Below are 24395 nucleotides of genomic sequence, written 5' to 3'. Positions count from 1 at the left end.
CACAGTGCAAAGACAACTGGGCTATGTGTGAAGCAACTCTGCACACCTATAATCATCATTTCTGTGTGCTTAGGATAATGAAAAAGGCATTGGTCAAAGTAAAATGATCATAAGAAAATATAGGCTACATGTCTGCTCAGCTCCCTCAGTAACCATTCAGGAATCAGCCTTTACTTCTGGAATCCTGGCTGTCATTTACAGAGTGCTCTTGCCACTACATTCCAGGTTCTATGCTAACTGCTTTGCCTGAGGTGCCAAGGGGACCCTTGCATCACCTGGGTAGTGGTTAAAGAGAACTCAGGTGGTCTTGGCTTCAATACTGGCCCCACCAAGTGCTCCTGTGTGATATTATGCACTCTCTGCTCTTCAGTTTTCCTCACTTGTAAAAGGGGAATGATAATATTACCTCAGGAATTAATACATGTAAAATGGTTAGTGCAATACTTAACATGTGGTAAACATTCACCATATTAAATATCATTACCACTTTTATCTATGAACCATCCCTGCCTGCAAGAACTTATACTTTACTTGAAGAAAGAAACCCCCTGAATCAGTCTGAGAATAATTAAGACTTACTACAGACCACAAAAACTGGAAGACTTAAGGAAAAAAAAGAGAGAGAAATGAGAGCTTGAGCTATTTAGAATCATCTTTGTGGAAGCATTGGGATTTGACTTGAGCTTTATAGAATGAAAGGAAGATGCAGAGACAGAAAGGAGGAAGGGGAGGAAGGGTGTTCTGATAGGGTGAAGAAGAGGCCAAGGCCTAGTTAGAGCAATGACAGTGTTGAGACCAGGGGAAGGAGGCAAAATCAGCCAAGGAGGCTGAGAATAAATATACTCAAGGATGTGGAGAGACAGAGACAAGAGTGCAATACCTAGCCAGCCACCAGCCTCATCCTGAGAGTTTTTGAAAGGATGCTGTGGTTCTTAAAGGGTAGTCCCAGACCAGCAGTATTGACATCATCTGGGAATTTGTTAGAATAAAAATTCTCAGGCTCTTCCCAGATCCACTAAATTGGAAACTCTGGGGGGTGGGGTCTTGCAGGTGATTCTGATACACAGCAAAATCTGCGGACCACTGATGTAATGAGTTACAGGAAGAAACCTGTTCCCATTTTATCCTTCCTGCCCAGGCAGGTGCTCCAACCCATTGGCAGTCCCAGTGCAGGCTGCTTGGGGTCCACTTCTTAGGCATGTTTCCTTTGGCCTGAAAGAAAATTTCCAAAGGATGAGCAGTGAAGATGGCAAACAGGTCCCTCCTCATATCTTGGATAACTTTCAAATATCCCATCCTGGTATCTCCCACTGACATCTGGGAGGGAGTTAGACCCTTTGGTACCTTGTAGAGTGGATCTTGGGTAACAGAGAGTCGGATGAAGAATTTGGACTAATGACTGGTACATAACAGTAAGCACTTCCTTTTATTTCATGGGTCTATTCAGAAAACTTCATTATGGAAAATGTTGAAATGATTTAGATTTTTCCATAATAGAAAGAAGCTATAATATAGCCCTCAACTCAATCTAATCCATTTAAGAAATTGTTACTCCTGTGATGGTTTTCTGAAATAATTCGTTTCCATCAGCCTCATAAAGATCCATGCATTATCACTGGTTGATATGGCTTTTTAGTCTTTCTTAAGTGCTGGGCTCATGCAGGTGGCCATTTGGAGGATAGTGTGTGCTATTTACTGTAAAGAGCAAACAAATGGCTCTTTGATATAAAAAGGAGCATTTGTGAGAGGTAGAGAAGGTCACATGACTTCCCTCAGGAAGAAGCTCTGACATCTCCTCTAAGTGCTTTTGCACACTTAATCTGAAAACGTATAATAGGTGATGAAACCAGGAAATTACATTTGCTGGCCTCCTTAATTTACCTTATCTAATTATTTCACTGGAACTTAAAACTCAGAGTCAAGTCTAAATTATTCAAGAGGCTACTGTTTCTGAAATAATTTCAGAGTGTGTTAAATTGCAACTTTTTTTTGTTCTGACACATAAGTCTCATCTTAGTCATGGTTGCTTTTCAGAGGAGTGTAAAGACAGAGTTGGAAAGGGGGAGCAAGAAGACAGAGAATTGAGCAGCAGAATTTAAAATCTTAAATTCTCATTTTCATCTATTGTGTAGGGGAAGAAAATTAGTTTATTAGGTGTAGCTACAAAACATTCATCCAAAAGCCTAGAGGGAGTCATAGGTATCCCTGTGTTCCTTTGGCCAGCAGTCATCTGTTTATACATCATTGGAAATCTATACAAATTGACAAACAAGAAATTAAAGTAGTGATGTGAAACTGGCCTCTAAAACACCTCTCTTTCAATTTAAAATTCATTGCCTAATGGATGGGGTAGAATGGGAAGTTGCCATTTGCTGGTTAATAAAAATTTCTGGTTAATGTCATGTAAAATGAAGCTGATTAGCCAGGATATATTTTTATTTTCAGAGCTGAGATGATAAGGAAGAGGAGAAAAAGAAGAGAAAGACTTCTGAATGGAGTGTTATTCACTTACATTTGTCAGATCCAATCAAGCACCCAGTCTTGTCATGTTGCTCTTGGCACTGACAGTCTTATATAATAATGATGATACTTTTTATTTTACTCATTTGATATAATCCTGGCCCAGAACTTCATCAACCACTCAGATTCCTGAAACAGTCAACTAATGGCCAGGCATTGGTCTTGCCTTGTCCCCATTTCATGCAGCCTACACTTACTGGGTCAGTTTTTCTAATAATTTCAGGGGCTGCGTATTGCCCTGAATATGTATGGTTGTACACATAAATATGTATGTAATATTTATATATTATCACATACAAACTCTCCAGAATGACTCTGGATGACCCTCACAAGAGGCCTCTCTCTATATCACCAAACCTCAACTACATTGCTGCCCCTCCACTTAGCTGTGTATAGTTTTTCAGAATTAAATGGTGCACATCTCTTATTGTGCCTCCTCTGCCCCACCTCACAGCATATGAATGAGCCAAATCAGAAGACTGGAGTCCCAAACAGAACTTCTTTCTAGTCCATGCATGCATATGATGCCCTTACTGTTGTCTTTCTTAGTGTATGCCAATGTCAAGCTAAAAAATGCCTACTTCTCTTTTACAACTTAGCTCAGGCATGTTTCCTTTTAGCCTCCTAAATTCATGGCTAGGGGGCCTGTAACAAAAAACAGATTAACAAGAGAAGCGCATACAAATGTATTAAATCTAAGTTTTACATGGTGCAGGAGTATTCATAAGGAAATTACCTGAAAAAAAACAGTTAAATCTGAGTGTTTTTGATAGCGGTTTGATAAAGAGTGAACAGTTATGGAGAAATATGATAGGGCAAAGAGTATGGGGTAAGTGTAGTAAGCTAGAGGAAACTTAGCAAGGCCTGTTTGTTCAGATTCTTCACTGTGTCCCTTTGTCTTTTGAGATAAGAATGCTGATTCCCTCTGAGTATAGGGAGGGCATCTCTTGCATGAGGGTCTTATGACCTGCTTCAGAGGAAAAAGTCAGGGGAAAGGTCAGAGAGACCTTCTTGTTTCTGCTGTTTTCTCAACTTCCTTTAGCTTAAAATATTCAATATGCCAAGGTACCATATTTTCTAGTAGTATGTCCTGAACCCTATCAGACATCACCTCTCCTAAGTGTCTTTCCAAGTTTTTAGGCTCAGGAGCTCCTTTCGGTTTTTGTCCCCATGGGCCTACAGCTCTGAAAGCACCCGTTACACTTTCTTTTCCACTAATTTGTTTGTGTCTTTACAATCCCCACTAATATGTAAGTTCACTGAGGGCTGTAGCCCTGTCTTATGTTTGTTTCCATTTCTAAGGCGTGGCCAGTTTCTAGAATGTGGTAGTTTCTTACAACTATCTGGCAAACTGAAAAAGATAGAGGGTCCTGCCAGATCAGATGGACAACATTTAGGAAAAGAGATACCTTTCAGGCCCTGGCAACATAGGCCATCACCACCACATTAAAAATGGTCTTGGTCAAACAGTAAAATGACTGTGGGAAAGAGAATTTGAGGGAATCCAGAAGATGACATCTAGATTAAATCAGCCTGGAATCTTAGAGTTGCAGGTCTGAGATACAAAGGATAAAACAGGTCTCTGCTCGAAGTTACCTCCTCTGAGAAACATTCTTCCCCACTGACCTCTTAAAATGTGAGTCCCTCCCTCTCCCTCTAGCTCCTTGCCTTGCTTTGTCTTCATCATTCTCATCAAAGTCTGACTGCTTATTATGCATCATCTCTCTACTGTCTGGTCCCCCACTGGAATGTAAGATCCATAACGGCAAGAACTGTGTTGAATTCACAGAATCTATGACAGCATCGGGTACATGATAGACCTTCAATAAATATTAGTTGAAAAAATAAATAAATATTTTTCTAGGAATCAATAAATTCAGTTTCTGCTTGTCCACAGTCTTCATTATTTAATATGCTTGGTTTTTTGGGAGCTTGAGCTAATGGTAAGAAATGAAACAAAACCAAAAGCAAGAGGAAAATTTAGCAGCCTGAGCCATGAAGGGAAGGGGTCATCCTTGAAAGCTTATTCATCCTCAGCTGATCACTGTTACTTCTAACACTGAACCTAAGTCAAGACATAGCTGTGTTCATTTCTCATCATTTATCATTCAGTCTTATATTTATTGAACTACTCAATGAATCTATCTTGAGCACCTACCATATGTCAGATGATGCTGGATATACTGAAGATACAGATATTTAATTCAATGACACTTCTTCCTTTAGACCACACATTTACAAAACATGAAGTGATAGGTAAAGAATGAAGGGAATACAGCTGTGGGATCATTTATTCTTTCTAGACAGGAAGGGGGTGCCAGGAAATATTTCGGGGAGGTGATATTTAGACAGAGTCTTAAAGTATAAGCAAAAATTCTTCTAACAAATGCTGCTGTCTTCCAATTTCATCTCCACCCCATCTTTACCACATTCCCTTGAGTCGTGGCTATGACTTTAGTTACCCCTCCCACAATTAACCTTAGTGACCCCTATGGCCCTACTTCTTGCATCATAGTCAATGAAGTTATGCTGATGACTGGTATTGACCTTCCTGCCTCAGTTTGCCAGGGCATCTATCTTAACTTCAATGCCTTAGTTTCCTCACTTGAAGAATGAGAATTTTAAACTTTCTAGCTCTAGAAATCCTCTCATGATGACTGATAGAAAAAATATTAGCAAAAATATGCAAATTGAAATCATCAGTTATCCTGGAAGTGATGGGATCCTGAAAATTTATTTATCCAGAAAACCTTGTTCTACCCAATAATGCTTGATCACTGAGGTGTTGCTGTGGCAATGATCCTCAGTATTATCTTTGTTGCTGGCAAAATTTAACTTTTGAATATACTCTTTTCATAGACTGAGCTAAGGGGATTGTGTGTGTGTGTGTGTGTAAGCCCAGAGTATCTTCTGGCACACACTGAGTCTGAGATACCAGGTTATGGCTGCAGAATGCCCTCTAGATTCCCAAAATGCAGAGCCTTAGACAATCTCTAGTTACTTGGTGAAATGTGGGAAATTATGTAAAACTTAAGATATTATTAAGGTTTTGTTTTTCCTTATGATTCTGTTAATTGTACATGTAAATGGCACAGTTCCTTGGGCTCTATCACATTTCAATGTGATAGGAGGTTGTTTTAACATGTCTAACTCACCACACCCTGAAAGGAAAATAATGGCCTGCTAATTGCATCAGACTGTTCTGATCCAGACCTGGGCCCTTTATAGAGGCATCTAAATGAGTGTTTAGTGCCACTTACTGGGTAAGTATAAACGAAAGACAGCTTCCATTAAGTTCCTAGTGTACCAAAGGCTTCACTGTGAAGAAGCTGCTCCTAGTGAACTGTTAATGCTCTGTAAATACTGTTACCAGTTGTCATGAAATGTTGCCTGGGGCTTGCTCTGAAATCCACAGTACTCTGGCATTGTGACTTTTTCCAAAAACGTAGGACACAAGATCAAATGACCAAGGCCTTCTATTATTATCATGTGATGGCACTTTGTATCTTCCTAAATTTAATTTTTCTTTTCCAGGAAGACAGACATAGCATAAACAATTAATTGCTGATTTAGCAACTGTTCCAGTTAAAACAGATTTTTCACTTGTTGCTTTTCTTGTCCCATTAGAAATTAAAATTTGCTATCCCTGGCCAGGTGTGGTGGCTCATGCCTGTAATCCAAGCACTTTGGAGGCCAAGGCGGGTGGATCACTTGAGGTCGGGAGTTCAAGACCAGCCTGACCAACATGGTGAAACCCTGTCTTTAAAAAATAAAAATTTGCTACCCCTTTCAATTAAATCTGGGATCAGCAATGTTTCTGGGACTCCATTTAGTTATTAAACAGAGAAAAAATATGCTATGACACAATTGAGAAAATTTCATTGTTTTATAAAATTAGGGGTTTAAGAATTAAAAATTAAGAGTACTAATGAAATCATAATTTAGGGCTTTAATGAAAATATACATTCCTATTGTTTTGTAGAAGTATTCAATTTTTCTTCAAATACATTTTAAGCTACAATTTGATATATAAATTTTTTACTTATCAAATGAGCAAATAGCTAGAAGTATGATAATACACTTTATTGCAGAAGATGTTAGGGAGACAGTTGCTCTTCAACTGGCTGTAGGATGTAAATTTGTAGTCTCTCTGTATGGCAATTTGGCAAAAACCTTCAAAATTAAAAACCTACATATCATTAGGTGGGGCTGAGCAAAGTAGGCCTCAGCCTATGGCCTGAGGGAGATAGAAAAGCCTGAGCAGCAAATAGGGGGGCCACAAAAAAGAGTGACCAGGCACAGGTGGTAGAGCATAGCAGTGGGAAGGGTATCCAAGGGGCTGGAGGGAAGTAACAGCTGTCCACTACAGGGCATCAGAGTGAGATGAAGAGGATATTAGCATAGTACAGGGCAGTTTGGCACAGAGTGTCAGAGCCAAAATAGGGTGAGAAAAGTGTCTGTGGGGTTGGGAGTAGCTCAGAACCAGGCATCAAAACCCAGTGAAGTTCCAGTGGACAGTGTCAGAGACCCAATGAAGTGAGAAGGTTGTCCATGAATACAGGATTGGAGGAGGGTAGCAGCAGAGTGTGGAGAATGGTAACATGTAAGGGAGTTGATCAAATTAGTAGATATATTTAGGATAACGTGAGACAGGATTCTCAATGTTGGAGAATGGAGGTACAGACATGAAAAAGGGAGAAGATTAGAATGAACCTTATGGTGTTGGATTGGAATTGGGGATATTGATGTGAACTCATGGTTTTTAGTATGCAGAGATAGTTATAGACATAAGTATGATGTAAAGTATACATGTGTATGCATGTGTGTGTGTGTGTGTGTGTGTGTGTGTGTGTATAGGGTTGCTAGCTTGGTTGACTGTGAAGGCCTAGGAACAGAAACACCTCAATAGCAATGAGCACATTTCATGCCCGGATACTGGTTTGTAAACACTTTTCTGCACTAAAAGGAACCAAAGACTGTAGGGTAAATGGCTGGTATCAGGGCAGGGGCAGGAAAAGCAAAAGCCAAACCTGAACATTTTATTATGTAAGAAAACCAGGAAGTGCTCAAAGAATGATGTGCATATGTCCAAAATCAAAGCCAGCCTGAATGAGTTCTCATTAACCAAGTCTAGGATAATTTGAGCACCAAAATAAGTAATGATACTAATGGATTATAGCCTATTGAATAAACTAGGAATTCATTAATTCATAATAATATAAATGAATGAATGAATACATGAATGAATCAAAAGAGCAAAGAGGAATGGGATAAATACATGCTTTCAAAGTATCTTCCCACAAAATTCTTATTATCTGGGGCAAAAGAGTCAGTTTAAGTATAGAAGACTGATCAACATCCCCTAATTAAGTAAAGTTAAACACCATCATTAATAGGACAAATTGACATCATGCATGATGTAATAGGATGTAAAGAGAAGACTGCAATGAGGCTTCCATAATGTTGTAAAGGAGCTAACCGTGACAAACCCCAGACAAACCCCAAATGAGAGACATTCTACCAAATAACTGACCTGTAGTCTTCAAAAGCATCAAGATCATAGAAGTCAAGGACAGCCTGAAGCCCTCTTCTAGAGTAAACAATAATAAAGCAAAAACTAAATGAAAAATCTGATTCTGGACTGTATCTTTTTGCTGTAAAAGATGTTTGGGACAACTGATGACATTGTATAGAATCTAAGATGAACAATATATCAATGTTAATTTCCTGATTTTGATGGCTGTATTTGTGGTCATATAGAAGAATGTTCTTGTTTGTAGGAAATATACAATAAAGTATTTTGGGGCTGAGGCATCATGTCAGCAATTCACTTTCAACAGTTGAGGGAAAAATTCTTTGCACTGTTCTTGCAACTTTTCTCTCTAAATTTGAGATTGTTTCAAAATAAAAAGCTAAAAAATGCATATACAAATTCCCCTTTTATAACGAAGTTATATATGAAGCTTTCGTCCTATAGACATATACTCCCATTTATGCAAAATACTGTATGTACCTTAATTTTCACTGATGCTTTGCAGCAAAAGATAGTACACAGTAAGAACTCAATAAATGGAAGTTTATTATTATTACTGCTACCATTCTTCATTACACAGCATCCAGTTAGATTAAAGAAGTTGGAAGGCATCTTTGTGGGGTGGAGGCAGCTTGGCTTGAGCAGGGTGGGGTAGCCCAGAACAAGGTGTCAAAACTGGGTATGGTTGTCAAAATCGAATGTACAGATAGGTAATTTCCTCTGCCTACTAGTCTGCTAGCGTCACTGTATACTTTACTTAGAATATATCTATATTTACATATATATATAGAGAGAGATTTCAAAAGTTAATCTTTAAGCTCATTTTGAAGGGAATTGAAAACACCTAGTATTAGGGGTTTCCAACCCTGGCTTCATGTAACAATCATCTGGGAAGCTTTAAAAAAATACCCATTCCTTGGGCGCCACACTCAGATATTCTGACTTAATCAGTCTAAAGTGGAATCTAGTCATCAGCATTTTAGAAAGTCCCCCAGGTGGTTCTAGGTGCAGCCATGGTTGAGATTCACGTTCTGCTTCCTTGCCAGTGAAAGGTGTATGTCCAGCCTTAAGGACCCTAGAAGTTGGCTCTTGGGGTGGCTAAATCAGTACTTCTCAGACATTACTTATTTAAATTTCAATTTCATGAATTTTTACCGATCTATGTGCCATCCACATTATTATTAAATATTTTTAACGGGTCATGCTTTAAGTTTATTACAAAAAAATTTAAAGAATAAATTATAGCACTATATGCAAAATCAAGATTGCTTGCCATAAAAGAAGGTAAAAGTAAAACAAATACTAAAATTCCTCCAAAATGTTATTACATTTTTTAATTTAATGATTATATAAAACATTTATTAAAGCAATAAAATAAGACTAGTTTATTGACATAGAAAGGAGTATCTGAAATATACCTTCTTCCATGAGATTAAAACCATGATCAGTCAATAATAAAAGACACCATTTGGTTAGATTTCCCTTAGTTGAAGGAGAAAATTATGTTCTAGGCCAGAGAAGATGATATGACTGAACTTTTTAGTTTCACTATTAGTTAATAGAGAAATTCTACTAACATGTTGTATAAAACTGGAAAGGGCATAAAGGATTAGTTGAGAATTTTCAATCAAAATGTTGTAAGAGGCTTTTGTTCAACGAAATCTGGTTTCAGGAAGTAATGGCAAATGAGTTCCAGGAGCCACTAATGAACCAGGAACCAGAAAAATAAATTGCAGTTATTGGTTCAGTTGCTGGGGTTGGGTCACCCACCCAACCTTCCTCTTTGCTTCACTTCCATCCCCACCCTCAAGTTTCAGCTACCTCCACTTAAAATCAGCAGAGTATGTCAACAGTCTAGACAACTCTAACCAGATAGTTGTCTATTAACCTGTTCTTACATGAGGGTGCACATTTCAGACATATCTCTCTTTCTTCTTTCTCCTTGGCTTTTAAGAAAATACTATTTTCTGGAATTGCAAAACACTCCTTGACCCCAGCTTCTAAAAAGACAGCTCTCCCCAGGCAATATTTTAAAATAGGATAGTCATTTTCCTCCTCTCTGTATTATAGATATTTGTCTTTCCTTTAGGGGCTGAAGGTCTCTCTCAGTAATTAAGGCTATTCTCACCTTAACAGCCTCAGGATGGAAGCATCCTACATCCCTGGGCCACTACATGGAGGAGAGCTGCCTAGACAGCCACCTTGCCCAAAGTGACATTAAACATGTACATTAAAGAAAAAAAAGAAAGCTTGAGCCACTAAGATGTCAGGGTTTGTTAGTAAATATTTTGCAGCCTCTTGCAAGTAGTACAAATGTTCATGCTTATAAAAGACTGGAATTATAGAAAGAAAAATGTAAACAGTAGCTACATTTAAGGGTGGCCTTACCAGTGATTCACTCATTGCCTTCACCTTAGTGAAACTCACAGTCCTTTCACATGTCAGAATAAAATCCAGGTAGGACATTCTTCATATAAAAATGGAAAAGGAAAAGAAGCCCTACACACCAAAAGGAGAAAAATTCTACATCTGTGGTTTGAAGAGATAGAAATAACCAGGCCCACCCTTGTGTACCTTTGATGACGAATATTTTCTACAATTAGTTTGCACAAACTAAGATTAAAAATACAGAGGTCCAGGATGTTCTGTCATTATTGGGCAAACTCAGTTGTGAGTATGATTTGTAAAAAGAGATTTCATTAAGTTGTATAAACGTGTCACCTCTGGTTCCAATCTGGTTTAGGACCAGATGCTTGTAATCTTTCTGCTCTATTTGCTGCATGAACGTTCATTATTTTAGATCAAAGAAAACAGAGGAAGCCACTCACACTTCCCTAGTGTCTCTCATTAAAATTAATTATTTTCCCAGTTCAGTCCTCTTTGTTCACCATCATGTCTAGTGAGAGAAACAGGTCTTAAGAAACTCAATTATGGCGAAGGCAGTTTCAGAATCAGATAAAAGGATTGGGGGCTGGAGCTTAAGAAAGGCCTGGCAGGGAATAACTCCACATTTCCAACAACCTGGCCCATTCAGAATTCTCTTTCTCCCTGGGATTAGTTTTGAAAGTACTTTGACTTAAAGATAAACATTTTCCAGTTTTAATTTCTAAAAGTGAGAAGAATGAATTTCATTCAGAAAAGAATGAAACTGTTTTCTGTATCACTTTATAGCACATGAATTTAATTACTACATCAGCCAATAAAGGAATCACAATTTATTCAGTGAAGTATTTTGGTAATACTGTGTAGCTATGGGTTTCACTTGTTTTATTTAATGAACCTCTAAAACACACATGATTCCTTCAGAGGGATTTGATTCTTGGTTCACTGGGGAATGAATATATTGATTATTATTAATGCATAAACCATGCCCAATTAAATGTTTCAGTGGAAATAATCTTGCAGAAAGGACATTTGACAGCATAGCTTAATGTAATTTATTTTAGCTCTCATTTGCTAATAGAAAGAAAGAGCTTTGTGTTCCAAAGAGAAAAATAATGTGTTTAAAATTTCAAGGAGTGGTGACAGTGAAAAATTAATGCTATCTCTTACTTGCAGACTTTTCTTGATAGAACAGAAAAGAGTCAGCATCACAAAAGAATCTAAGGAGACCAAGGAAGGCACTGGAGAGCCAATGTAATCTCCTACGTCTGCCTTTCATTCTTGTTAGTGAGGTGCTTAATGGAGCTGTTCATCTATACCTGGAAAACAATAAGAAGCTTCCCTCCCTAGGATGCAGGCTTGTATAGCCCTGATGGTGACTGAGGCCCTGGGAAAGGCTCAGGAGGAATCTTCCCCAGGGGAATGGAGAATGGCCTGGGTCTGCACCTTGACAGATCCTGCCATGCCATGGTCAGGCAGCTGGGCAAGACCTCAGGACATTGGGAGATGAGGTGGGGGTAGTGGGAGGACAGGACTCGCCAATGCTTCTGAAAGCAGAAGCAGTGCAGCATGACTATTAGCAAGCAAAAGCCAGAAGACTGTTGTTTATCTTTTTTACTTTTCACGACAAGTGTAGGCTCATTTTTGCTATACAATATCATATGTTCATTGCAGAAAGTGTAGATCACCTAGATTAAGCAAAATAAAGAAAATATTAAAACATGTACATTCCTATCACTTCAAAGAAATAATCATTGTTAATATTTGTGAGTCTGTCACTCTAAATATTTTTCCTATGTAGGTATCTCCTACTTTATAAAAGACATTTTAAATATTATTTTTAACTTAATGTTTAAATTCAGGAGTATTTCAACAACATCTTTATTGCAATCAATACATCTATATAACTTTTAATTGCTGCATATTGTTCTGTTGTATAGCTATAACCTAATTTATTGAAACTAGCCTACTGACATTTGGTTGTTCTCATTTTATTCTATTGTATGCCATCCATTTTTAAAATGCTGGTATTCCTATTGTTGTGCATTTGTTCAAATCTTTACTTGAGATAAAGCAGAAAATGGGAACTGATATATCAAAAAACATACATTATTTTTTATGCTTTTGATACAAATTGTTGAATTATCCCCTGGGTTGAGCAGCATCTAAAATGGACCCTAGTGATCCTTCCTTCTGGTATTTATGCCTCAAATGTACGGGTGGAGACCTGCCGCCAGTTCCAGCAGGGAGCTGGGAAGTAGATCTTCCTCTAGATAAGCTTTCAGATGCCTGTGGCCCTAACCAACTCCTTGACTGCAGTCTTGTGAAAGCTCCTAAGCCCACGGACCCAGCTAGGCCGCACACAGATTCCTGACCCACAGAACTTGTGAGACAATAAATGTTTCTTGCTTTAACCTGGCATGAACATAGGCCCTTAAAAGACTACCCTAGCTGTATCTCTCCAAAATATTATTCTAATTTAAAATCTCTTCAGTGGTGGAAATATGAGTGCTCATTTCCCACAGATTCAACACTGTGCCTTTTAATCTTTGCCAGACTGTTTGCCTGTCTTTTATTATTACCAACGTATTTCTTTTGTATTGAATCACTCATCCTTAGCCTTTGCTCATTTTCCTATGAGAGATTTGTCTTTTTTCTTACAATTATAAAGAATGCTTTATATATTAGAGTTATTGAAACTCCCATTCCACCTCCCTACATACACATACACTAGTTTTCCATATTTCTACTTTTATTTGATATTTTTGTTGTAATCTTTTCCAATCTGATTGGTACAAATAATAGCTCATGTTGTTTTCATTTGCATATCTTTATTTTAGCTATTGACTTAGGAGAAATAGTTCATATAGTTTTCATTTGCATATCTTTATTTCACATATTTATGTGTCAAGTTTTACACAGATTTTGTTCTTCCTGTCTTTGATATTAAACTTTTAATCCTTCCTTGCTTCTAAAAATGCATTCGCATTCTCTTATATTTTCTTCCAGTACTTTATAATTTACACATTACAAATCTTGAATCTTTCAAGAATTTAATTTGGTATAAAGTATAATGTTTGATTTTAGCTTTTTCCCATAATAACCAGTTGGCCTCATGCCATTTATTTAATAATTCTCTTTCTAATAATTTTAAGTACTGAGGAATTATAATCTACTTTTATAGTTCATAGGGCAAATTTGCTATTACTTTTTTCTGTGAAACTTTTCTTAGATATTTTCATGTATTTATTCTTATCAATCAATTTTTAATTATTTTATAATGGCTCCTGATATAGAATTAACATCTTATAAGAGTAACTATTCCTTTCCAGGAGTATATAGTTATCTCCATTTACTCAGTCTGTTCTTTATGTAATACAGCTAAATGTTAGGATTTGCTTTATAAAGATCTTGTACATTTAATTTTCATTTCTTTCTGATGATTTTCTGTTAAGTTATTACTATTGTGGTGAGGGTGGTTGCTCTGTGGATGGATTTTAATCTCCACGAGGTGAGAATATAGTTGGTTTTGCTCATCATTATATTCCCGGTGCCTAATATTCTCCTCTACTCATAGAAAGCTTGCCATCTACTTCTGGAATGAATACATGAACAAATAAGTGAGAAAGTAGCTAATATTCCTTTATACTTTCTAACAGGTTATTGACAACATATAGGAAAGCAAAAAACAGGAATAATTGCATATATAATACAGCTTTGTTGCACATCTGAAGTATCATTAAAAAGTCTATGACTTGAGGGAAAAATAATTAAAGCTTACATAAAAGGAAAAATTAATACAATCCCTATGAAATGAAGAGCCCTTTCAAGTCAGAGAAGATAACAAAGGTAAAAGTGGACAAAGGACATTAAAAGGTAATTCATAAAAGAAGAAATGCAAATGGACAATAGTTATATCAGAAGAAAATAAAGATATGCAAACAAAAACAATATGAGCTAGTACTAAATTGGCGCAAAAGTGATTGCTGTTTTTGTAATGGCAAAAACAGCAATCACTTTTGTGCCAACATATATTTGTACCAATCAGATTACCAAAGATTTTAAAGTTTGATAAAAACTATTATTGTCATAGGCAGAGAAACCGGTAGTTTCCTATGTTCTCAACAGATAGGGTTTTAAACTGGGATGCCACATATGGAGGGCAATCTAAAAACATGTATCAAAATTCACACTGAGCTAATTAGTTGACACAGCCATTCCTCTTCCAGTAATTTAATCTTAATTTTATATTCATCTTAATTCAAATCTTTAATTTAGTCTTAAAATAATTACATAGGTATGTACATTTCAAAGAAATTAATAAAACTAGCCATTAGGGAAACATCTGCTTGGAAAAATCATCTTGTATTGTTTTCATGTAAATCTGGGTCATCATGAAATTTTCCCGCCTTTCTCTTCTTCTCTCCCCCTATATCCCCCCTTTCCTTTGGACACAAATAAATTGAGTGTTAATTGCAAACACCAGTAAATAGTGATTAAGAATGATGAAGAGTTATTATTTGCATGTCTAGAAATGCAAATTCTTTTAATCATGATACTACTGTTAATAATTCATGTTTATGTTTCTGCTTTTTGTAGGAAAATTGGATTTGCTGTGCTACTTGTCATTGTGATTTATGCACACATGAGACGTCTTCATTCACAACTTAAGCAAGAACCCAGAGCAGTGGATTGCCTTGGTGGCAGTGTCCGGTCTTACACAGAGCAGGCAGGAAGCAACAAACATCCCTGAATCCAAAACAAGTGTGAAACCTGTACACATTTTATGATCTTTTCTGACTTTAAAGTTGCAACAGCTGATTTTCTAACGTTTTCCTTTAGCTGTGGCAAGATAGCCTGGGAGCCTCAGATGCAGGAGCACTCCCTATTTTATGTGGAATGAGGGATAGTGGGATGCTCAAAGGAAGAGCCTTATATTGCCCTGCCTAGAAGAATGATCCTTATCTTGCCCTACCTAGAGAAGATGCCAACTGAAAAAGTAAGTTGACTTAAAATGAATTCAACTCATTTCTTCAAAATAAATAATTAACCAGTCCTACAGAAACGAACAAACAGCAAAGTATCATCTAGTCACTCCTCCCCTACCTCATGCAATGAGTGGCCCTCGGTTGTGGCACTGCTGCCATCTCTGACACTGTCAGCAGTTGTTCCTTTGCAGAGGGTACATTGTGGCCCTTCTAATTTGAACCATGTCCCAAAACAGATACTGGACAGATGCTGGGGATTTTTTGTCAGGATTCCATAATCAGGAATATGGAAACGATCATTGATTTCATGTTGTTTTTCTTCTCTTTCTCTGCAGTAGGGTTTCTGAGTCTCAGCACAATTGACATTTGTGGTCATACAGTTTTTTGCTATGGAGGGCTGTGGTGAACACTGTAGGATGTTTAGCAGCATACTTGGTCTCTACCCTCTAGCTGGTATTAGCATTCCCTTCTCCCCAATTGTGACAACCAAAAGTAAGTCCAGACATTGCAAAATGTCCCCTGGGGGCAAAAGCATCTCTAGCTAAAACTATGGCTCCATGCCCAAAATGATTTACTGAATACTTTTACATCATAGCATATCCTAGGCATTTGTAGGAAGGAGGAATGGATGGAAAGAAGGAAGGGAAGGAGGGAGAGAAGGTGGGGGTGGGCTGTAAGGAGTGAGAAAGACAGAGAGAGAAAAAGAGAAAGAGCTCTAGTGCAATATCTCAAGACACCCTCATTTCAAACAAAATACTACACAGACAAAAAATACAGCAAAAGCTTAATATTATGAAACTGCCTTCACATTCAAAAGAAAACAAATGTCAACTTTCCACTCCTCCTTATCCAAAAGAAAGTTAACTTTTAAATTAATACCTTTCAAATGAGCCCTAGTTGAGACACTGATATCATTTTTAGATTCTACTAAACTTGCACGTTGGTTTAAAAATGCAGAACCAGAAGTTGAGGGGACCAGGTGTCCAATTCTAGTAATGTCACTAATGCAATGACTTGGAAAAAACCATGTCAACATTTTGAACTTCTGTGTCCTCTAAAAGATCATCTATCTTCTAGGATTCCTGCTTCTGGAGGCATTTTCAAATGAATCAGGTCCTATTAAATGATAGGGAAGATATAATTATCCATCCTGTGTACACACCTCAGATTATCTTCTCAAGAGAATGATGCTTTCATTTACTTCTTTTCGTCTTTTCTTACCTGAGTATATATAGTTAGAAGGATCTCTTTTTATTTGAGAACATAGAAGGAAGGCAGGCACTTTTTCAAGCGGTCAACAGAGCCAAAAAAAGGCCTCTGAGTCAGAGTAGAATGACATAGTAGGCTATGAAGCTAGTGCACAACAGAATTGTCCCACTGACACTACTCTGTTTGGTCTAGAACTGGTAGTCATAGGCATCTAGAGGCTCCTAGTGGAGACCCACTTAGAGGAAGACAGAGTCAGGGCACTCTCTGATGAACGAGGCCTTGGCATTGAATGGCCCTGTGCTTGGCTTAATATTCTGCAGGGGTTTCTTTGAAAGACCTTTTTAGCAAGAGGTTCTGCACTTTTTTTTTTTTTTTTTTGGCAGTGGGCTCCTACTTCATGTAGCCAGCCCTGGTGAAGAAGAGTGTTTTCTTAAGGGTACTTGAAAACCAAAATGAGCTCATTCACCTCACTTGAAATTGTGCCTCCATCTGTCTCTTGACAATAAGCATTCCTATCTCTGAGGCTCCTTGAACACCAATCGTCATAACTACAGGTACATCTACTGGGTACTTAGCATGTGCCAGGCACTGCACTAAGATACTTCACAGCCTACTATGTCATCCCACTCTGGCTCAGAGGCCTTCTTTGGCTCTGATGACCACTTGAAAAGGTGCCTTTCTTCCTTCTATGCCCTCAAATAAAAAGACATCCTTCTAAATATATATGCTAACGTAAGAGAAAGACAAAAAGAAGTAAATGTGTTCATCTTCACATCTCCACAAATTAGTGCTCCTCCATTTTACAGATGTGGGAAGTCAAGGAAAGTGCCCAAAGCCACACAGCTATGAAGTGGTGGAGTCAGCCTCCAACTCCCAAAGCTGCCCCACACCCTGTGCATCTGTTCACATAATTCTGCTTCCATAGACACTTCCTCGGAGGTCTAAATATATAACATGCATACTTTTGACACCATATTACCTATCTGTGTTAGGCCATTCTTGCATTGCTATGAAGAAATACCTGAGACTGGGTCATTTCTAAGAAAAGAGTTTTCATTGGCTCACAGTTCTACACGTTGTACAGGAGGCATGATGCTGTCATTTGCTCCTAGGAAAGCCCCAGGAAGCTTGCAATCACAGTGGGAGGTGAAAGGGAAGCAGGCATCTCACATGGCAGCAGCAGAAGCAAGACAGAGAGTGTGGGAAGAGGTGCCACTTGTAAACCACCAGAACTCCTGTGAACTCAGTGCGAGAGTTCACTTACCACCAAGGGGATGGCCCAAGCCTTTCATGAGGGATCCTCCTCCATGATCCTAACACCTCCTACCAGGCCCCACTGCCAACACTGGGAATTACAATTCAATATGAGATTTGGGCAGGGACAAATAGCCACACTATATCACAATCACTTAAATGTAGCTAGTGAAGGGCAACTGTGTGAGCCAAACATCTTGGTTATCCTTGCCTCCTCCCTTTTTCTCCCACCTCACATTCAATTCCTCACATATTCTATGAGCTGTATTCCTGAAATGCTTCCAGAGTTTGACTCCTCATCACCTTCATCACTATCTACTCTGTCCAAGCCACCACCTTTCCTTCCATGGGTAACATTTGTTCTTTTGGCATTCTGGAGCACCTTTAAAACCAGAGTGTAATCTGTCTCTCCTCTTTCCAACAGCTTTCTGCTCACTCAGAATGAAGGCCTTACAGAACATAGGCATGGCCCTACAGGATGTAGCCTCATCCCCATCACAGTCCACCTGGCTTACTCCACTCCTATCTCATTAGCCTTGTAGTGGCTCCTCAGAACAAAACAAAAGCACCAGAAACTTTCTTCTCTAGGTATCACACAGGGCACTTTATCTCTTTCTTCATGCATGTCTCTGCTCAGATGTCCTCTTACAACCAAGGCCTTTTCTGACAATGCATCAGAAGCAGAGCCCTACTTCTGCCCTACTTTGCCTCTCTACCCTGCCTCCCTATCCTTAATACCTAGGTTATGCTCATGAACCAAAGACTGGCTCTGTGTATTAAACCCTACCTTGTTTATTTCCTCACCGGAGGAAAATTGTCAGCTCAAAGGCTTGCTGATGCCAAATTCAAATTTTTACACATCCAGTTATTTAAAAAATAGCACAAACAAGCAGATTTTTAGCCATTTGGAGCCTGCCTACATTACATGCCCTATGATGCCTCAACCAACAGCGGTTGCTCATTGATCAGATGGGGCCTTGTACTTCTAAGGCCCTGAACACTGTGGCCCTCTGAGCTCTGTGACCCAGATTCCCTGCTGTACTGCTGAGTGACATCATATAGATCCTCTAAGCCCCTTTTCTGATTCCCTTCTCTCTTGATTTTCCCTTTGCTCTTCTCCCTTTCTAAACAATGGCTCCCTTGCCCTAAACCTTTGGATGGTCTCATACTATGAGAGACATCCTCTTTTATACAACCCCATCCAAGTGCTATTCAGTAAAGTATGTTGTATGTTACTGCCCATTGTGTTCACATCTTTTTTCTTGATCAGCCTCCAAATCCCTCCTACTCAACTCCTACAGCATAGCAGCCTTATATATTTTCTGCCTCTTCTCAAAGTCAGTCTCAAATAGCAGGAACTTTGTTTTGTTCAATGATGCACTCCAATCCCTGGAACATGACTCCATGTTGCTAGTAGACATCTGATATATACATATGTAATAGATATCAAATACATACATGTATATTTATTGTAGTAACAAATGAGTGAATGAATCATCACTACATTACTGTTCTTCATTTCTTTTTCACCCAGTCCCATTCTTTTATAGTTCATCATTTCTTCCAATAATTAGTTCTCTTTCACAAGATAGCAAACATTATATAGCCAGCATTATAGTGGAGAAAGATAACAGAACTTAAAGTAAGGAAGTAAAGAACCACTCCCAGATAAGGAAGCTAGACTGAAGTCTCACTACATACAGCTCTTGGTTGAGATTTTCATCCTCCATCTTGCCACTCCCATCAACACTTCTTTCAAATTGAGAGTTGGTAGAAGAGAAATGGATGGCTACCTCAAAAACCATGCTGCTCAAATTCTGCTACACCTCTGTGGGCTTCAACCTCAACACAACCATGCCGCCTCTCACCAAGATTTAAAGAGATACAGACAGGCTTCACCCTTTAGAGGAGAAAAAAATAACCCACCTCTTATAAGAGAAATCAGTGTACTGGCAGGGAATGTAAGGTTCCTATTATGCATGGGTACAATTTTGTTTGCCCTATAATCTTTGCTAGCAGGCATTCATGCATCCCTAACTGCTTTAGGAAGAATGCTGAATTCTACTGGGCATTTGTTGGTAAGGCAGGAGACACAGTGCAGCTTAGCCCTTTCCTATACTTCTCAATAGGAGCGGAACCCCCATTCAGAGGAGCACCCATTCAGAAGAGTTGCAGTTGTGGTTGACTTGGGTGTGCACCGCCCACTTCCCGTTTTCAGTCATTCACTCACAAGGCCACACTCTTGGCTTTGTCATCACTTTGAGCTATGCCATCAATGACATCTTAAATTCTAACAGATACATCCAATGTTTATACACAGCATCCCCCACCCCCACAACTCCTACTCAGCCTCCTTTCTTCCTTGTCAGGACCTCCCAGTTCCATCTGCCCTCCTGAACCACAGAATCACTCCCTTGAACCACAACTACCAGCACTTTCTTCACTGTCTTCCTGGTTACCCTTGATTCCACAGCCTCGCCCAAACCATCTCATGCTTTCTCTGTTTTTTCTGCAGCATCCCATATACTCTGTGAGCAACATGGATATGCCAGCCACACTCCTGCCTCCTAGCCTTTGGGCTGGCTGTTCTCTCCGCCAGATTGCTTGTCCTCTGCAGCAATGTGGCCAGTTTCCTTCAAGAATTTGAGGTCAATGATAGCTTCCCTGAACACCTTATTTAAATTCTAAGTCACAGCTCCCTCACAACTTCTGATATCCTCTAGCCTGATGTGTCTATTTCCACACAGCATATCACTTTCCAGCATTTCGTTTTGCTTACTAATTAATCACGCTTCTTCCTGATCTTCAGTCCTTCTCTCCTTCTAGTACTTGGGAAATACTGGAATATTTCCCAAAGGCAGGGAGTTTTTTTCTATTTTGTTCACTGATGTATTCTCACCTCTTGAATAATGTCAGCACACGGCAGATGTTCAATAAATACCTCTCAAAAACATAAATGAGTGAACGATTGGTTTCCAAGAACACACGGGCCCTTGTACAAGGCTCAGCCACCTGGCGTCTCCCTCTGCAGTTCTCTTTACCACCACGCCTGGACCTGCCCCTCATACTGTCCTTCTCATGTTTACATATGACGTTTGTATCTATCTCATAATGAGAAGAGGGAAGAAAACTGGCCTCAGGCCTTCTAAGTTCCCTTCCCTCGAAAAGCATTTTTATTTCTACTTACCCAGTCGCCCTTTCCTCTGCCTCAGCAGCAGAGGTATGGGTCCTTCCTTTCAAAGTCTGGCCCTGCCATCTGTGCTTCTGATCATCCACCCTCCCACCTTTTTTTAGGAGGGAGGGTGGCAGGTCCATTTTCGGGTAAACTGGTGGGGTTCGCACGCCATGAAGGAAGCACTATGCCTTCTGTGAGAAGAAAAAGAGGATTTTCCACATTCTGGGGCAAGAGGAAAAAGCCCTAGAGAGGCAGCGGGCAGAGCTAAGGCAGCCAGATTACGTGCAGCGAGCGAGGGCCCCTTTGGACCCAGCTGTGGAGATTCTGAAAGTTCGCTGAGGAGGCGCGAAGGTTGGAAGGTTCGCGTCGCTGAACTGCTGAGTACGGGAACTCAGGCCTAGGAAGAGAGGGCGCTGTCAGGACAGGGCAGAAAGCTGTAAAAGGAGTGAGCAACGTTGAGACTCCAGAAGAAGAGACAGGACCGCAAAACTCCAAACATCTTTTCTTTCCATGGCGGTGGCAGCACTACAGCTGGGGTTTAGGTGGAGCGCCCGGCAGCCTCACAGGACCGTGCTCTTCCTACCTAGCCCCACCGGTCCGACTTTCAACGGTCGGGAAGAGCAGCGGCCGCCCAAGACTCAGTGCCACCTTGTGGCCACAACAGCAACTGCAGCCGCGGAGCCCGGCGTGCGCAGCGCGTACTCCCGTTCCCTCCTCTGCGCATGCTCAGGAACCCTTAACCGTGGGAGCACCCCGGGCCCCCCCCCCCCCCCCCCCGTCCCCTGGGTACTCAGTTGGATCACTTGGAGGTAGAGAATGAAAGGGGAGAACCTGGGAAGGGATAAAGACGTTATTGTAATAACAAAATGGAGACTCCAGCTATTCTGAATATTAAAGGAGAGGTGACATTTTATACCTGGCATCCTAGTAAAAAATGAAATCGATTTGTAGTTCATTCCCTCTTGGGTTTTTAGTTTCTCGTTTCTACCAGTTCCTTCCATCTCTTCCACCATGAACTTAAGCCACTTCGCTTTCTACGAAAAAGATAAAATGTTACCAAAATTGCTACCCCTTGAGATCAGTCTTGTCTCCTTTTTCCTATTTTTAAAAATTATGGTAAAATAGACATAACATAGACTATACCATTTTAACAGTTAACAGTGTAAAGTTCAGTGGCATAAAGTACATTTGCATTTTTGTGCAACCATCTCCACTATCTGTCTCCAAAACTTTTTTGTCTTCCCAAACTGCAACCCTGAACCCATGAAACACTAACTCCCCATTCCCTCCTGCCCTCAGCTTCTCCCACCTCAAACACCATTCCCAGCCTCAACCATCGGGCCACTTTCTGCCTCTCTGGCGAGTTCACTACCCATCAACCACGGCTTTGCTGACAAGCCAGGATAGAGAAATGAGTTCTCTCACTCCAATCTACGTTTGTTTCTAAGTGGTGGTAGGCTTTTTAGGAAATCTTTGTTCCTTTATTAAACTTCTCTGTTTTCCTTTTTTTCCCCAATAAAATTGCAATTTTTATTTTTAAAAACAAGGATAATCTTTTGAAGAAAGAGATGGGCAGGTGTTTACTAAGCAGATGTCTGGTTGGGTGGAGAAGGGCATTCCAGGCAAAGGGATCAGGAAGCCCAGAGGACTGGAGGGGGCAGCTTGGTCAACATGGCTAGAGTTTGGAGATTACAATGAGGGAAGAGGAATCGAGATATCAGGCTGCCTGCAAGGTGGGCAGAAGTAAGATCTAAAAGGCTTTGTTTGCCACGTTAAGTAGTTGGCCTTTTTAGGAACTAGGAGAAAAAGGATTTTAAACAGAGGAGATACTTGAGCAAAGACTGCTTTAGAAATGAGACTCGGGTGTATGGATTGCGGTGAATGGATAGAGAGGGAGAGGGAGATGAGAGTGGGTGCAAGTTCGGAGACTACCACAATAGCCCAAGGGAGGAGTGCTGAGGGCCTGAGACAGGGAGGAGAGGCAGAGAGAAGTAAATGATTAAGAGAGGTATCAAGAAGGGTAACTGATGGGACCAAGCAACTGCTAATCTGTTAGGGAGGGACAGGGAGAGGTATTTGGCTGGAGTGACTGAGTGGATGATGGTGTAGCACACTGACTTAGAGAATGGAAAAAGGAGGAGCACATGTGGGGGGAAAGTCCATGAGTGCACTTTGGGCCATGTTGAGTTCTGAATTCCTGGGAGCCACCCAAGAGAAGAATCACTAGGTACAGTAATTATATTTGCAGGTAGACAGCTCGTGAGCCATCTCTAGGTTAAAGGCATAAATAAGGAGTCAAGAACATATGAGTGGTGGCTGAAGCCAGGAGAGTGAATGAGACTACCAGGAATAAAGCCCATGTGTGCAGAAGAGACCTCAGGGCAAAGCTCTGGGGTACCTATCAGAGGTCTTTAGTCACAAGTAAAAGAAACCAGATATAATAACTGTAAGCACTTTATAAAAAAGAACTTACTGGAAATCTCCTGCATAGGTCACAGAACAAATGGCTGAATACTCAGGCTTCAGAAAGGACAGAGGAAGGGAGCTCTAGGGTCTCTGGGGAGAACCTGTGGCTTGCTGTCTAGGCTGCTGCCATCAGCTGACCCACTTAAAACTGCTCCCTGCCCCCATGTGTCCGACCTCCAGACTTACATTCCATGGAATGATCATCTGATTTTCCCTGCCTGTATTACATTCCCTAGCCTGAAGTGAGGGATCAGGATCTTGTTGTCAGTTCCCCACCAAAACCCCAGGAATTTCTGAGTGAAGCCAGGGAAGACAACTGAGAAACAGCTAGAGATGGAGAGGATGTAGGAGAGAGCGGCAGTCTAGATGCCTGGGAAGGAGAGTCTTAAGAAGGGAAGGATATATTGTATCAATGCCACACACGGGGCCACATTTAGCAAGATGAATGGCAAAATAATAAATTAATTTGGCAACTAAGAAAGCATTGATAAGTTTTGCCCTAGCATATATGGGGAGTACAAAGGATGGCTAATGGCAGTGAGTTGAAGAGTGAATGGAAAGAAAACAAACGGACTGAGTGTTCACCGCTTTACCAGGGAACCTGGTGGTCTCATGGGGTGGAGGTCTCATGAGATGGTAGCTACAAGGTCCTAAATGGAAAGGACAAAGATTTGTTAGTGGCAGCGATGTGAACGTATTTCTAGCTAGTAGGGAAGGAACCAATTGGAGGAAGAGGTAGAAAATAGTCAAGAGAGAAGTCCTGGCTTCAGTGAGGTGTCAGGGAGACACAGATCAATATTTTCCTCTAAGATTGGACAGAGAGAGGTGAGGATGAGTAGCTATAAACAAATGTGCTGTCATCCCATTT

General features: G+C 40.0%; 1 protein-coding gene across 5 annotated transcripts in view; it reads right to left on the bottom strand.

Annotated features, from left to right (window-relative positions):
• LOC103792517 (uncharacterized) overlaps positions 1 to 21730 on the bottom strand; it is a 174325-nt gene extending 152595 nt beyond the window's left edge. For 4 of the 5 annotated variants that reach the window (XR_013534834.1, XR_013534836.1, XR_013534835.1 and 1 more), the window contains exon 1: positions 21074 to 21335. Coding sequence is in view for 1 of the 5 variants with exons in the window: in XM_078370710.1 (XP_078226836.1) it covers positions 21074 to 21201 (128 nt within the window). In the remaining 4 variants the exon portion in view is untranslated. Of the gene's footprint in view, positions 1 to 12012; positions 12124 to 21073 lie in introns of those variants that run through there. The other variant, XR_013534837.1, reaches the window with a different exon arrangement.
• Between the last annotated feature and the right edge of the window lie 2665 nt (positions 21731 to 24395).

This window comes from Callithrix jacchus, chromosome 4 (assembly GCF_049354715.1).
Source record: "Callithrix jacchus isolate 240 chromosome 4, calJac240_pri, whole genome shotgun sequence".
NCBI classification, from domain to species: Eukaryota; Metazoa; Chordata; class Mammalia; order Primates; family Cebidae; genus Callithrix; species Callithrix jacchus.
Note: the sequence above shows the minus strand (reverse complement) of the source record. Positions and strands in the feature narration are given on the sequence as shown.